The following is a 12583-nucleotide window of genomic DNA, read 5'->3' on the forward strand; positions in this document are numbered from 1 at the left end:
CTTTTTTTAAATTAACTTTCATTAATACAAATTTCCTATGCTGTCTTTTTTTTAAATCACCAGTGAATTCTAGTTGCAAAGAGCCTTACAGTTCTCAAATAAAGTATCCTGTTGGTAGAAAGCTACCTCAAGTTACATATTAGGAGACAGCTCTTGCCACCAGTTCTTTGACGAGCAGCAGAGATGAGGTAAAACAGGAAGACGAGAAATGAATAAGGTAACTTAAGCAGCCCTTTCCTCTCCAGAGCCTCTTATAATCATGACTAGTGCAACAGCATTAACTATGATCTCAAGCCTCAACTGATCCAAGACTAACATTCACTTCGATGCTCACTATCATAGCTTAGCAACACTGAAAAATAATGGATATTCAAACTTTTGAAACCAATTTAATAAATGAGAGCATGGTATCTGATGTGGTCAAGTCAACCAAAATCCCATATTGCCTGTCCTTATGCCCCAAGACAGTGTTGCCTGGTGCTGGTGGAAGACTACAAGTCTTCCATCTACAAGTGAGGATGGGTGTAAATGGCCTTGAAGGTCAGATTCATTTAGCTTCAATCCTAGATCTGGTAGGGCAACACTAGTCTAGAATCAAGGACCGTTTTTATCTCATTGTTGTAAGACTATTGTATGGTTACCTAGTACAATAAAATGGACTTGTGACTTCACACCTTACTCCTACCTACACTGCACTTCCTCTGTGAATGTAATACTTCATTCCCTCAGTGTTATTGTTTTCCCTTGTACTACATCAATGTACTTTTGTAATGAATTGATCTGTTTGAATGGTATGCAAGTTTTTCACTGTTTCTTCTTGACACGTTTGACAATAATAATTCAATTTATCAATATACTTTGGCTGGCAGATAGTACGTAAAGGAAGGCATTGAAGGATAGGTAGGGATGAAATAACTTGTGAAGAACATGAAGTGAACGTGTGGATGTCAATACTGGATTTCATAAATAAGGTATTGATGGGAATATCATTGCAACATTAGATTGCTTTGACAGCAAACTAGTCGGAGATGTGTCTTTTATGGGCAGCGCTTGTAATACTGCATTCATTCATGAATGATTCTTCCCAATTCAAAATGGGACAGTTGCTTCCTTTGATTCAGTACAGGTGATATTTGTCAGTGAGGATTTGTTTTCTAGATATCGTCATCTTAAACAGTTTAAGTGTACTGAAATGTTCAACAAATAGCAAGGTGAAAAGTAATAAGGAAACATGCTTTTGAGAGATGCTGATTAGATTCAAGGATAAAAATTAAACTGAGAATTCCTCTGTTTAAGAAAAATGCCATGGAATTTTGTATAACAATCTGAACAATGTGGTACATATAGTCAAAAATAAGGCTTTAACTCCTGATTTAAGCAAGCATGAGGCTTAACACTGAAATATTGAAAAGTATATTTTCAAGAGGCATAGAGAAATTTTGCACTGTCACAGCTGTTATTAAGATGTAATGAATTGCTCTATCAAAGGTAGATTTAACCAACATTGGAAAGGTAATACTTAATAACCATTATAATAATTTGTTTTTCAGGTCCTTAAGTCTATTTGCTTAAGTGTATTCGATGATCTCTTTTCCAACTACTATCATTGATTTTACATGAATTGAACCATTACAATTGAATTTCACTGTGTGCAAACCTACAACAAACATGTTTCAACGTATGCTGACCAGAATGCACAGAAAGATAATTTTGATCTAGCATGGGATCACTTCAGGCTGGGATTTAAGAGCAGTATCACAGTCCTGAAGATAACAAAGGGTATTGCCTGAAGAAATGTTTTACCAACTAAGAAAGGCTATCACTTTCCCATACTCTGATACAAGTGGTATGATGTAACAACCCAGGGAGGAATTCATAACAAGCTGGCCAAATAATCTTACCAGAAGGAAAAGTGGGCTAATGGCGACCCAGCATATTTGCCAGAACAAGCCTGGACTGAAACCGAGCATCTCTTTAATATCCCGGCAAAAACGCTTCATTCCTAAAACAGTGAGAGGAGAAAAAGTGAACATGAAACAAGCTCAACAGTTCATAGTTCTAAGTAATGGTCTCCAGCCTGAAACATTGAGCTATTTCGCCCAATATTTCCAGCACATTTTATTTTTCTTGGCTCTGATAGTTTCTCATCTATATTAACCAATGCAATTTAGTTTTTCCATAAGAAATGCAAAATCCCAGTAAACTCAAGCCACCTAGTCCCAGCAATATCCATGTGATAGTACAGGCAGTCCCCGGGTTACGAATGAGATTCGTTCTAAGTCTGCCTTAAGTTGAATTTGTAGGTAAGTCGGAACAGGTACATACGGTTCTTATTTGGCATCAGTTAGTCAAATGTTTGTCTTAGTATATAGTATATATTTTACCTTTCTATGCATATAAAACACTTAAGAACCTCCCTCCTCAATAATTTTTTCAACATTTCAGGAAAATCACTCGCAGCACTTACATCGACACTTGCTGCTTCACCTTGTACTTTAACATTATGTAAATTCGCCCTCACTTTGAAACGATTGAACCAACCCCTACCCGCAACAAATTCTTCATCACAATCACCTTCACTTGCTGCACGTGCAGCTTTTAAATCATTGAAAAGGCTTCAACCCTTTTCTTGCACTAAAGTAAGGTTAATAGGCATATTACGCTGATTTTGATCGCTTAACCAAATTATCAATAGCCTTTCCATTTCAATAATTAAACCACTGCGTTGCTTAGTAATAATGGTAGCTTTCATCGGGGCAGGGCCTTTCACATGCTCCATTGTTCTCACTTTATCCTTTAAAATTGTTCCAATCATTGACTGACTGTAGCCTAAACGCCTTTCCAATGACCGATGGCGTTTCACCTCTTTCTGATCGCTTTATTATTTCCACTTTATTTTCAATCGTGATCGTTTTCCTTTTCTTTGATGCATCACCAGCACTTGCATCGGATTTACGCTTGTGTGCGTTTGTTATTATGAACCATTGTACTTAACTCAAATTTTTAAGATAATAGGCTTTACCGCAGTCCGTTCATAAGTACAAGTTGTCCGTAAGTCGGACGTTCTTAATCCGGGGATTTACTGTATATAATATTTGGTTTAATCCTATTTACAAGTAGCATAGTGTAATTAGAATACTCATTCCAAAAGTGTTATGAAATTAATTTTCCATCAATGCCCTCGTTTCACTTTCCTGCTTATTTCCTACATTCCTTATTAATTCCATTATTCTATCCTTCATGAAGCTCTGTTATTCCAGATTGTTAACCTAAATTTTACAAAGATTCTTATGAAAATAGCAACTTGAAATGAGATTTTTTTTTGCTTAGTTGATCTACTGCATACTCATGATTAGATTCCCCTTCCATTTCATCGAATCCAAAGAATATTTCCTTCATACTTTCTCCTGTATACTTAAGCTCCATCTAAATAGAACACACACTTTAAAGGAGTCTCATTTCAATTTTGGGTTTACAATTGATTATCTTGTATTCATAATTCCAAGTAGCATGGTGTAATAATACTCATGTTGGTGGAAATATCTAATCTTTACCCCATCTTGCTGCATTTGACATCTATCTTGCAAATGTATAGTTACTTACCATAAAACCATGATACAGCTATTGATTCCAGAAACACCACAGCAATAATAGCAGCGCCTGTAGCATATTCTTCAAAGAATTTCACCACATATGCCCCACCCTGAAATGACAGACGTAAATGTTGTGAATGCACTCCAGGGTAGAGGAACATTAGAATAAAAATTCAGTAATATCATTGGACCTGAATTTCAGCAGTGGAGTATGTTTATATACTCATATTACTTGCTTAGCGCAACCAAATGAGGACGATGAATTTCTGATATGCATTTATAGTAAAAATTTATGACTGCCTTCACAGGATTTAGATGCCTTAAGTGGGTTTATTAAATAATCATGAAAATATATCTATTTAGAACAGGCTTCATTTTATTAGGAGAATTATGTTATGTATAGAAAACTGGGTTCCCAAGAGGGATTTCAGCTTTTTGCCAATTGGAAAATGAGGTGGAAGAGGATCTATTTCCATTTACTTTCCAATACAATAAGTAAAAAACAAAGCCACTTTCCATTTCAAGTGCTGCCTCAAATTAATTGTTGTTAACTCAAATCTTATTCTAAATAATATTGTCTAACTCATTAGTATGTAATTTTGCACTACTGGAATCCAGATGCTCCCTCAACATCATATTTACTTAAAATTAGGCTAAAAGGAATTTTAAAATTTATTTACAGCCCAAAATGTGACCACTAGAGTAGTTCAAGCTGATCTTTTGCCCCATCTTTTCCTCACTGCTCTTCTGCTTCAAATGCTTCATTATTTCATGAGAGAATAACATTAATGAAAAGTTTTCAAGTTTGCTTGCAAGCATAACATTCTTCAGATTGTTGAAGTTAAAACAAAGATATGAAATATTAAACGAACAAGCTTCAAACTTAAGAATAAATGAATTGCCCCTAGTGTATCACAGTGAGCATTTTTGCAAGAAGTAAACTGTGATAAGGCAAAATGCAAACCATATTTGCTTAATTTAGAAATTACTGGCAGAAGCGAAAATATATCTCAAGTTTGATTAGAAGACAAGGGAAGCCATCTGTAGTACACCATGATTAAAATTAAACCTTTGCACTTACATATGTGAGAGTGCTCATAGCTCCCAAAAAGCAAACCACAACTAGGCCAAGCACAAACCATTCGCGGCGATTTCTAAGTAACACAGAATATTCATCCAATACTGCTGTTATCACTCCTTCCAGACCTGCAAACTAATTAAAAACAAAAACATCTTAACTAAATAACAAGCACCAAGATTTTTACCACTAGGCAAAATATCTCTTAGCAACTGTTATTGTGCAATATTACATGTATATTGTCATTACTGTAAAACTTCTGTCTACGATTATTATGATTATGTATAGTAAGTGAAAAGGCAGTAATGATTTGGATATGAGAGTAATCAGTTTTAAATATTTATTTAATGATATCATGGGGTTTCTGAAACTAAACCATAGGTGGACAATGGAAAGCAGTTACTTTAATTATCCAACAGGTATCCCAGTCTTTACTTTCCGCTTAGAGACGTAATGCAGCTAGGAACGTAAATAATACACACCACTACACAATGGATTAGGCATAAGGTATAAGGTCCAAGTTATCTACTAACACTGCTTTTTTAGTATGAAGTTCTTTTGCAAACATTACCAGTCAAAGTTAAGTGAAAACGAATGCTATTGTGCTTTGTGATTTAACAGAATATAAAAAGCATATGTCATTTGATTACAACTGTGTCTGGGTTACAAACGTCCACCCTGTACTTACAAGTGAGCATTTGGGAGACCAGTGGGATGGATAGGGATGTTTTGGCAACATTTTCTGCCACACTTCTTTCCACACTCAGCCACACCCAGAAGTTGAAGGGAAACAAGAAGAGCCGGGAGCACTGAGGAGATTTACTCACCAAGTCAGTGAGACTGGCTTGCAGCTGCTCACTCTCCTATCATAGCTGTTACTGATATTCACCCCTACGTAACTTTTTGCATTTCTTACTTAATAACAGTTCAGTTTATGAACAGTTCTCACAAACAGTGTTGTAACCTTGATTACTGCCTGTACTTACATTGTAAATGTCTCAGGTAACGTTCCCAAACTGTGTTCTCAAAAGCACAACTGCAGCCCTTTTCAACTCTGGCAAATTATAATGAAAATACACACAGCTAGATACAATATTCTGTGCGGTGTGGATTCAGTTAACAGGGCCATTTTCAATAAGTTAACATTAAATGTTTAATGACTTCATGCAAACCCCTTCTGTAAGCATATGTTTAGAACCATGTTGAAATACAAAGTACATTCATAGTATTAAAAGCACAGAAAATTTCAGCAGATGCCCAATTTCTTACCGTGCTGTCTAAACCCAGAGTGATCAGCATTAAGAAAAATATTATGGCAAAAAATGTTGATGCAGGCATGTTGGCCATTGCCTCTGCATAAGTGATGAAAAGTAGACTGGGCCCTAGAGGCAGGAGAAAAAAAATATAAACAATTAGTTAAATAACATCCACTGACTCTCTTTTGTCTATCCTGTCTGTTACTTCATCAAAGAATTCCAACAGATTTCAGTGATTTTGTTCTTGGCATTTCCTTACTCACTCCGAATGATTCTGGAAAGTTATTTGCTTTGGTCGCATTTTTGAAACAGAAACTCCAATTCGTTTTTCTGTAACTTGAGTATCGGCAATGTTGGAACATCAGTACTTGGTGGCAGATTGTGCAATAGGTTACACAAAATACTCTGCAGATGCTGGGGTCAAAGCAACGATCAGTCAATGTTTCCATGGATGCTGCCCCACCTGCTGAGCTCCTCCAGCGTGTTGTGAGTGTTGCTGTGTAATAGGTTAGCCATGTTGATCCACCAGTAAACAAACTATAGCACAATCTGCTACCAAGTTAATTAGAATATCATCTAATGAGGACAATCAGTAATAGCAGAGCCAATGGTGAGAATTCAAAACTCAATCGAATTTATTAATTGGATCAATTAGTAAAAGATTAAAAGTTGATGAGAGGTAAGCATTCAATTTAAGTTACTGGCCACAGACACCTAAAGAACTGTTCTTTTATCTATGTGATTAATCTTCAAGATAAAATTCTAACACAAACATTCCCTAGCCTAACCCTTCCCACAAAGGATGATCAAAAAAAATATCAAAAACCTATACCTAAAATGTCAGGCTGTCTGCAGTCCAGGCATAATTTCTGATTTAAAGTATGAAATGAAAAAAGATACCAGTGGCCTCCAATGACCGCATTTCAAACACAATCTGCATTACACATTGAAGAACATTGATGATAGTTTCACACTGAAAGTGGCAGGCAACTCCCACTGATGCATACTGCACTGGAACTACTGATCTTACAATTCTCCATTTCGGTAGTTATCTACTCTTCAGGTTGAAAGATGGCTGGACTCATGGGATTGCTCACTCTTCATCAAGCCAGCTACCTGACCATTCTCAGTTCCATTAAGAGCTAGGAATTTCTTGGTCCTGATGTGGAAATGGTGACTTCTACGAGCATTGACCAAATTCTGCCATGATTTTTCAACACACCTGGACAAATGAGTGGTGGGAGTATGACCCCAGAAAGGAACTGGGCCTCTGGATCAGTCTGAGATTCAGGGAGGTTGAGGCAGTGTGGGAATGGGAGGGAACCCAACAAGAAGCTTTGCAACTCTGTTTGAATTATTGAAACATATTATAAAAATCTTAAAATGTCCCAAGGTATTTTTGCATTCCTTTACACATTAAAATGTACTTTAATCACTATATTAGATTAGATTCAACTATATTGTCATTATGCCGAGTACAGATACAAAGCCAATGAAATACATTTAACATCTGACCAGAAATGCAAAGAATAGTGTTATTCACAAAATAACTGCGAATAAAAAAAGTGCTACAGCACACAACTATAAAAGTACCGAGACAGTACAATACGGATACAATACTGCTTAGCACTGTGATGAGAGGTTCAGCAGGGTCACAGCCTCAGGGAAGAAGCTCTTCCTGTGCCTGCTGGTGTGGGAGCGGAGGCTCCTGTAGTGCCTACTGGCTGGGAGGAGAGTAAAAAGTCTATGGTTAGGGTGAGATGCATCCCTGATAATGCTTTTCGCCCTGCCCAGGCAGCATTTATGGTAGACATTTAAGATTATGGTTTATGGTAGGTGTAGATATTTCAAATAAGGTAGCCTGCATTCATTTCTGGGACACTAGACTAAAATTTATTGTTGACAATATTAAGTACAAAAGTTCCAGCAAATTTGGAGAAGGAAGTCTGAGAATCGGAGCAGGAGTGCAGAGGAAGCCATTTTGAATTTTTTGGGTTTTTTTCCATCGGCGTTCAGAGAGGTGGGACTGCGCGGGTGTGCGACGTCAGGCAGTGAAGCGCGGAAGATTTACAAGGACAGGAATCCTGATTTGGGTTTAATTCGGAGAAGGAAGTCTGAGAATTGGAGCGGGAGTGCAGAGGAAGCCATTTTGAATTTTTCGTTTCTTTTTCCCCCATCGGCATTCAGAGAGGCGGGACTGCGCAGGCGTGTGACGTCGGGCAGTGAAGTGCGGAAGATTTAAAAGGAACAGAGCCTTATACAGCAGGCAGTGTCGTTTTGCGGGCAATGGAGTGAGCCGGGAGCAGAGTGAAGGCTTAAGGGCTTCTGCTCAACGGGCTTAGGCGGAAATGGGCAAGGCGAGGAAGGTTTGGTATTCATTTTTTGTTGTTATTTGAGGAGAGGGGGAAGTATGAGTGTGAGGGCAGCTTGTTGTTCTCAGTGCCGGATATAGGAAGTTGTGGAGTCTCCCAGCCTCCTGGACGTCCACATCTGCGCCAGGTGCGCCGAGATGCAGCTCCTAAGAGACCGCACTGGGGAACTGGAGCTGCAGCTCGATGACCTTCGTCTTGTCAGGGAGAGGGAGGAGTTGATAGAGAGGAGTTACAGGCAGGTGGTCAGACTGGGGCCACTGGGGCCATGGTACATATAGGTACCAATGACATAGGTAGGAAAAGGGGAGAGGTCCTGAAAGGAGAATATAGGGAGTTAGGAAGGGAGTTGAGAAAAAGGACCTCAAAGGTAGTAATCTCGGGAATACTGCCTGTGCTACGCGACAGTGAGAGTAGGAATGCAATGAGGTGGAGGATAAATGCGTGGCTGAGGGATTGGAGCAGGGGGCAGGAATTCAAGATTTTGGGTCATTGGGACCTCTTTTGACGCAGGTGTGACCTGTACAAAAAGGACGGGTTACACTTGAATCCTAGGGGGACCAATATCGTGGTGGGGAGATTCGCGAGGGCTGCTGAGGTGACTTTAAACTAGAATGGTTGGGGGTGGGAATCAAATTGAAGAGACTAGAAGAGAGGAGGTTAGTTCACAAGTAGAGAAAGCTAGTAGACAGCGTGTGAAGGAGGATAGGCAGGGGACAGAGATCAGGAGCACTCAGACCAAAGATGTAGGGGACAAGGAAGAAAAAGATAACAAAGTTGCTTGCTCCATTAAGGATAAACAAAGAGTAAGAGGTGGAGAGTTTCTTAAATGCATCTATTTTAATGCTAAGAGCATTGTAAGAAAGGTGGATGAACTTATAGCATGGATGGATACCTGGAAATATGATGTTGTAGCTATTAGTGAAACATGGTTGCAGGAGGGGTGTGATTGGCAACTAAATATTCCAGGATTTCATTGCTTCAGGTGTGATAGAATAGGAGGGGCAAGAGCTGGAGGTGTCGCATGGCTTGTCAGAGAAAATATAACAGCGGTGCTCTGGCAGGATAGATTAGTGGACTCGTCTAGGGAGGCTATTTGGGTGGAATTGAGGAATAGGAAAGGTGTAGTGACGCTTATAGGGGTGTATTATAGACCACCTAATGGGGACCGAGAACTGGAGGAGCAAATTTGTAAGGAGATAGCAGACATTTGTAGTAAGTACAAGGTTGAGATTGTGGGAGATTTTAATTTTCCACACATAGACTTGGAAGCCCATTCTATAAAAGGGCTGGATGGTTTGGAGTTTGTCAAATGTGTGCAAGATAGTTTTTTGCAGCAATACATAGAGGTACCAACTAGAGAAGGGGCAGTGTTGGAGCTCCTGTTAGGGAATGAGGTAGGGCAGATGACAGAGGTATGTGTTGGGAAGCACTTCGGGTCCGGTGATCACAATACCATTAGTTTCAATATAATTATGGAGAAGGATAGGACTGGACCCAGGGTTGAGATTTTTGATTGCAGAAAGGCTAACTTTGAGGAGACGTGAAAGGATTTAGAAGGAATGGATTGGGACAATTTGTTTTATGGGAAGGATGTAATCGAGAAATGGAGGTCATTTAAAGGTGAAATTTTGAGGGTACAGGATCTTTATGTTCCTGTTAGGTTGAAAGGAAAGGTTAAAAGTTTGAGAGAGCCATGGTTTTCAAGGGATATAGGAAACTTGGTTCGGAAAAAGAGATCTACAATAAATATAGGCAGCTTGGAGTTAATGAGGTGCTCGAGGAATATAAAGAATGTAAAAAGAATCTTAAGAATAAATTAGAAAAGCTAAAAGAAGATACGAGGCTGCTTTGGCAAGTAAAGTGAAAATAAATCCAAAGGGTTTCTACAGTTATATTAATAGCAAAAGGATAGTGAGGGATACAATTGGTTCCTTAGAGAATCAGAGTGGACGGCTATGTACGGAGGTATTCGCTAAGGAGAAGGATATTGAATTGTGTAAGATAAAGGAAACAACAATTATGGAAAGTATGACGATTAAAGAAGAGGAAGTACCGGCACTTTTAAGGAATATAAAAGCGGATAAGTGTCCAGGTCTGGACAAGATATTCACTAGGATCTTGAGAGAAGTTAGTGTGGAAATAGCAGGGGCTCTGACAGAAATATTTCAAATGTGATTAGAAACAGGGATGGTGCCGGAGGATTGGTGTATTGCTCATGTGGTTCCATTGTTTAAAAAGGGTTCTAAGAGTAAACCTAGCAATTATCGGCCTGTGAGTTTGACGTCAGTGGTAGGTAAATTGATGGAAAGTATTCTTAGAGATGGTATATATAATTATCTGGATAGACAGGGTCTGATTAGGAACAGTCAACATAGATTTGTGCGTGGAAGGTCATGTTTGACAAATCTTATTGAATTTTTTGATGAGGTTACTAGGAAAGTTGACGAGGGTAAAGCAGTGGATGTTGTCTATATGGACATCAGTAAGGCCGTTGAGAAGGTTCCACACGGAAGGTTAGTTAGGAAGGTTCAATTGTTAGGCATTAATATCGAAGTAGTAAAATGGATTCAGCAGTGGCTGGATGGGAGACGCCAGAGAGTAGTGGTGGATAACTGTGTGTCAGATTGGAGGACGGTGTGCCTCAGGGATCTGTACTGGGTCCAATGTTGTTTGTCATATATATTAATGATTTGGATGATGGGGTGGTAAATTGGATTAGTAAGTTTACAGATGATACTAAGATAGGTGGCGTTGTGGATAATGAAGTAGGTTTTCAAAGCTTACAGAGAGATTTAGGCCAGTTAGAAGAGTGGGCTGAAAGATGGCAGATGGAGTTTAATGCTGATAAATGTGAGGTGCTACATTTTGGTAGGACTAATCAAAATAGGACATACATGGTAAATGGTAGGGCATTGAAGAATGCTGTAGAACAGAGGGATCTAGGAATAATGGTGCATAGTTCCCTGAAGGTAGAACCTCATGTGGATAGGGTGGTGAAGAAAGCTTTTGGTATGCTGGCCTTTATTAATCAGAGCATCGAGTATAGGAGTTGGGGTGTAATGTTGAAATTGTATAAGGCATTGGTAAGGCCAAATTTGGAGTATTGTGTACAGTTCTGGTTACCGAATTATAGGGAAGATGTCAATACAATTTGAGAGTACAGAGGAGATTTACTAAAGTGTTGCTTGGGTTTCATCTCCTAAGTTACAGAGAAAGGTTGAACAAGTTGGGTCTTTATTCTTTGGAGTGTAGAAGGTTGAGGGGAGAGTTGATAGAGGTGTTTAAAATTATGAGGGGGATTGATAGAGTTGACGTGGATAGGCTTTTTCCATTGAGAATGGGGGAGATTCAAACAAGAGGACATGAGTTGAGAGTTAAAGGGCAAAAGTTTAGGGGTAACATGAGGAGGAACTTCTTTACTCAGAGAGTGGTAGCTGTGTGGAACAAGCTTCCAGCAGAAGTGGTTGAGGGAGGTTCGATGTTGTCGTTTAAAGTTAAATTGGATAGATATATGGACAGGAAAGGAATGGAGGGTTATGGGCTGAGTGCAGGTCGGTGGGACTAGGTGAGAGTAAGAGTTCGGCACAGACTAGAAGGGCCGAGATGGCCTGTTTCCGTGCTGTAATTGTTATATGGTTATAAATTATGACACAATATTTGTAATGGTTTAAGTCACACATGGCACTTTTCATCATAAAATAGTGTATACCATAGACAAACAAGAAAAATTCTACAGATGCTGGAAATCCAAGCAACACACAAAATGCTGGAGGAGCTCAGCAGGCCAGGCAGCATCTATGGAAAAGAGTACAGTTGACATTTCAGGCCAAGACCCGAGGAAGGGTCTTGACCCCAAACGTCGACTATACTCTTTTCCATAGATGCTGCCTGGCCTGCTCAGCTCCTCCAGCATTTTGTGTATACCATAGATATATTCCCTCTCATTCCTCCCAGAAGGGCCTAAATATTGAGAAAGTTCATGCAATTGTAATGGATGTACTTGGAGTTCTGTAGTTTCTCAAAATGCATGGCCACCTCTTTACAGTGACCACCAACACCATCACTAATTTTCAGATCTTCTGCCCCTTGTTACATATTTTTGGGAGCCTAACAGATGTACTAGATATAAAAGTAGAACAAATTCAATCCCATTACTCATTTATCAGTGGCAAATGTGTAATCGAATGTATTTGATTATAGCACTGACCTATTAGCCATTCCCAGCTATTTATTTTTATGATACGTCAGATATTAGAGAGATGGTCAATGCCTTATAGATATTTA

General features: G+C 39.0%; 1 protein-coding gene across 1 annotated transcript in view; it reads right to left on the minus strand.

The window, feature by feature from the left end:
• LOC140187658 (sodium-dependent serotonin transporter-like) overlaps positions 1-12583 on the minus strand; it is a 64430-nt gene that overhangs the window by 12031 nt on the left and 39816 nt on the right. Inside the window, exons 9-12 of the mRNA XM_072243180.1 lie at positions 5941-6053; positions 4675-4806; positions 3604-3703; positions 1902-2002 (exon numbers count right to left, since the gene is read on the minus strand). Of these exons, the coding sequence (XP_072099281.1) occupies positions 1902-2002; positions 3604-3703; positions 4675-4806; positions 5941-6053 (446 nt within the window). The remainder of the gene's footprint in view (positions 1-1901; positions 2003-3603; positions 3704-4674; positions 4807-5940; positions 6054-12583) is intronic.

The sequence above is a fragment of the Mobula birostris genome, chromosome 25, assembly GCF_030028105.1.
Source record: "Mobula birostris isolate sMobBir1 chromosome 25, sMobBir1.hap1, whole genome shotgun sequence".
NCBI classification, from domain to species: Eukaryota; Metazoa; Chordata; class Chondrichthyes; order Myliobatiformes; family Myliobatidae; genus Mobula; species Mobula birostris.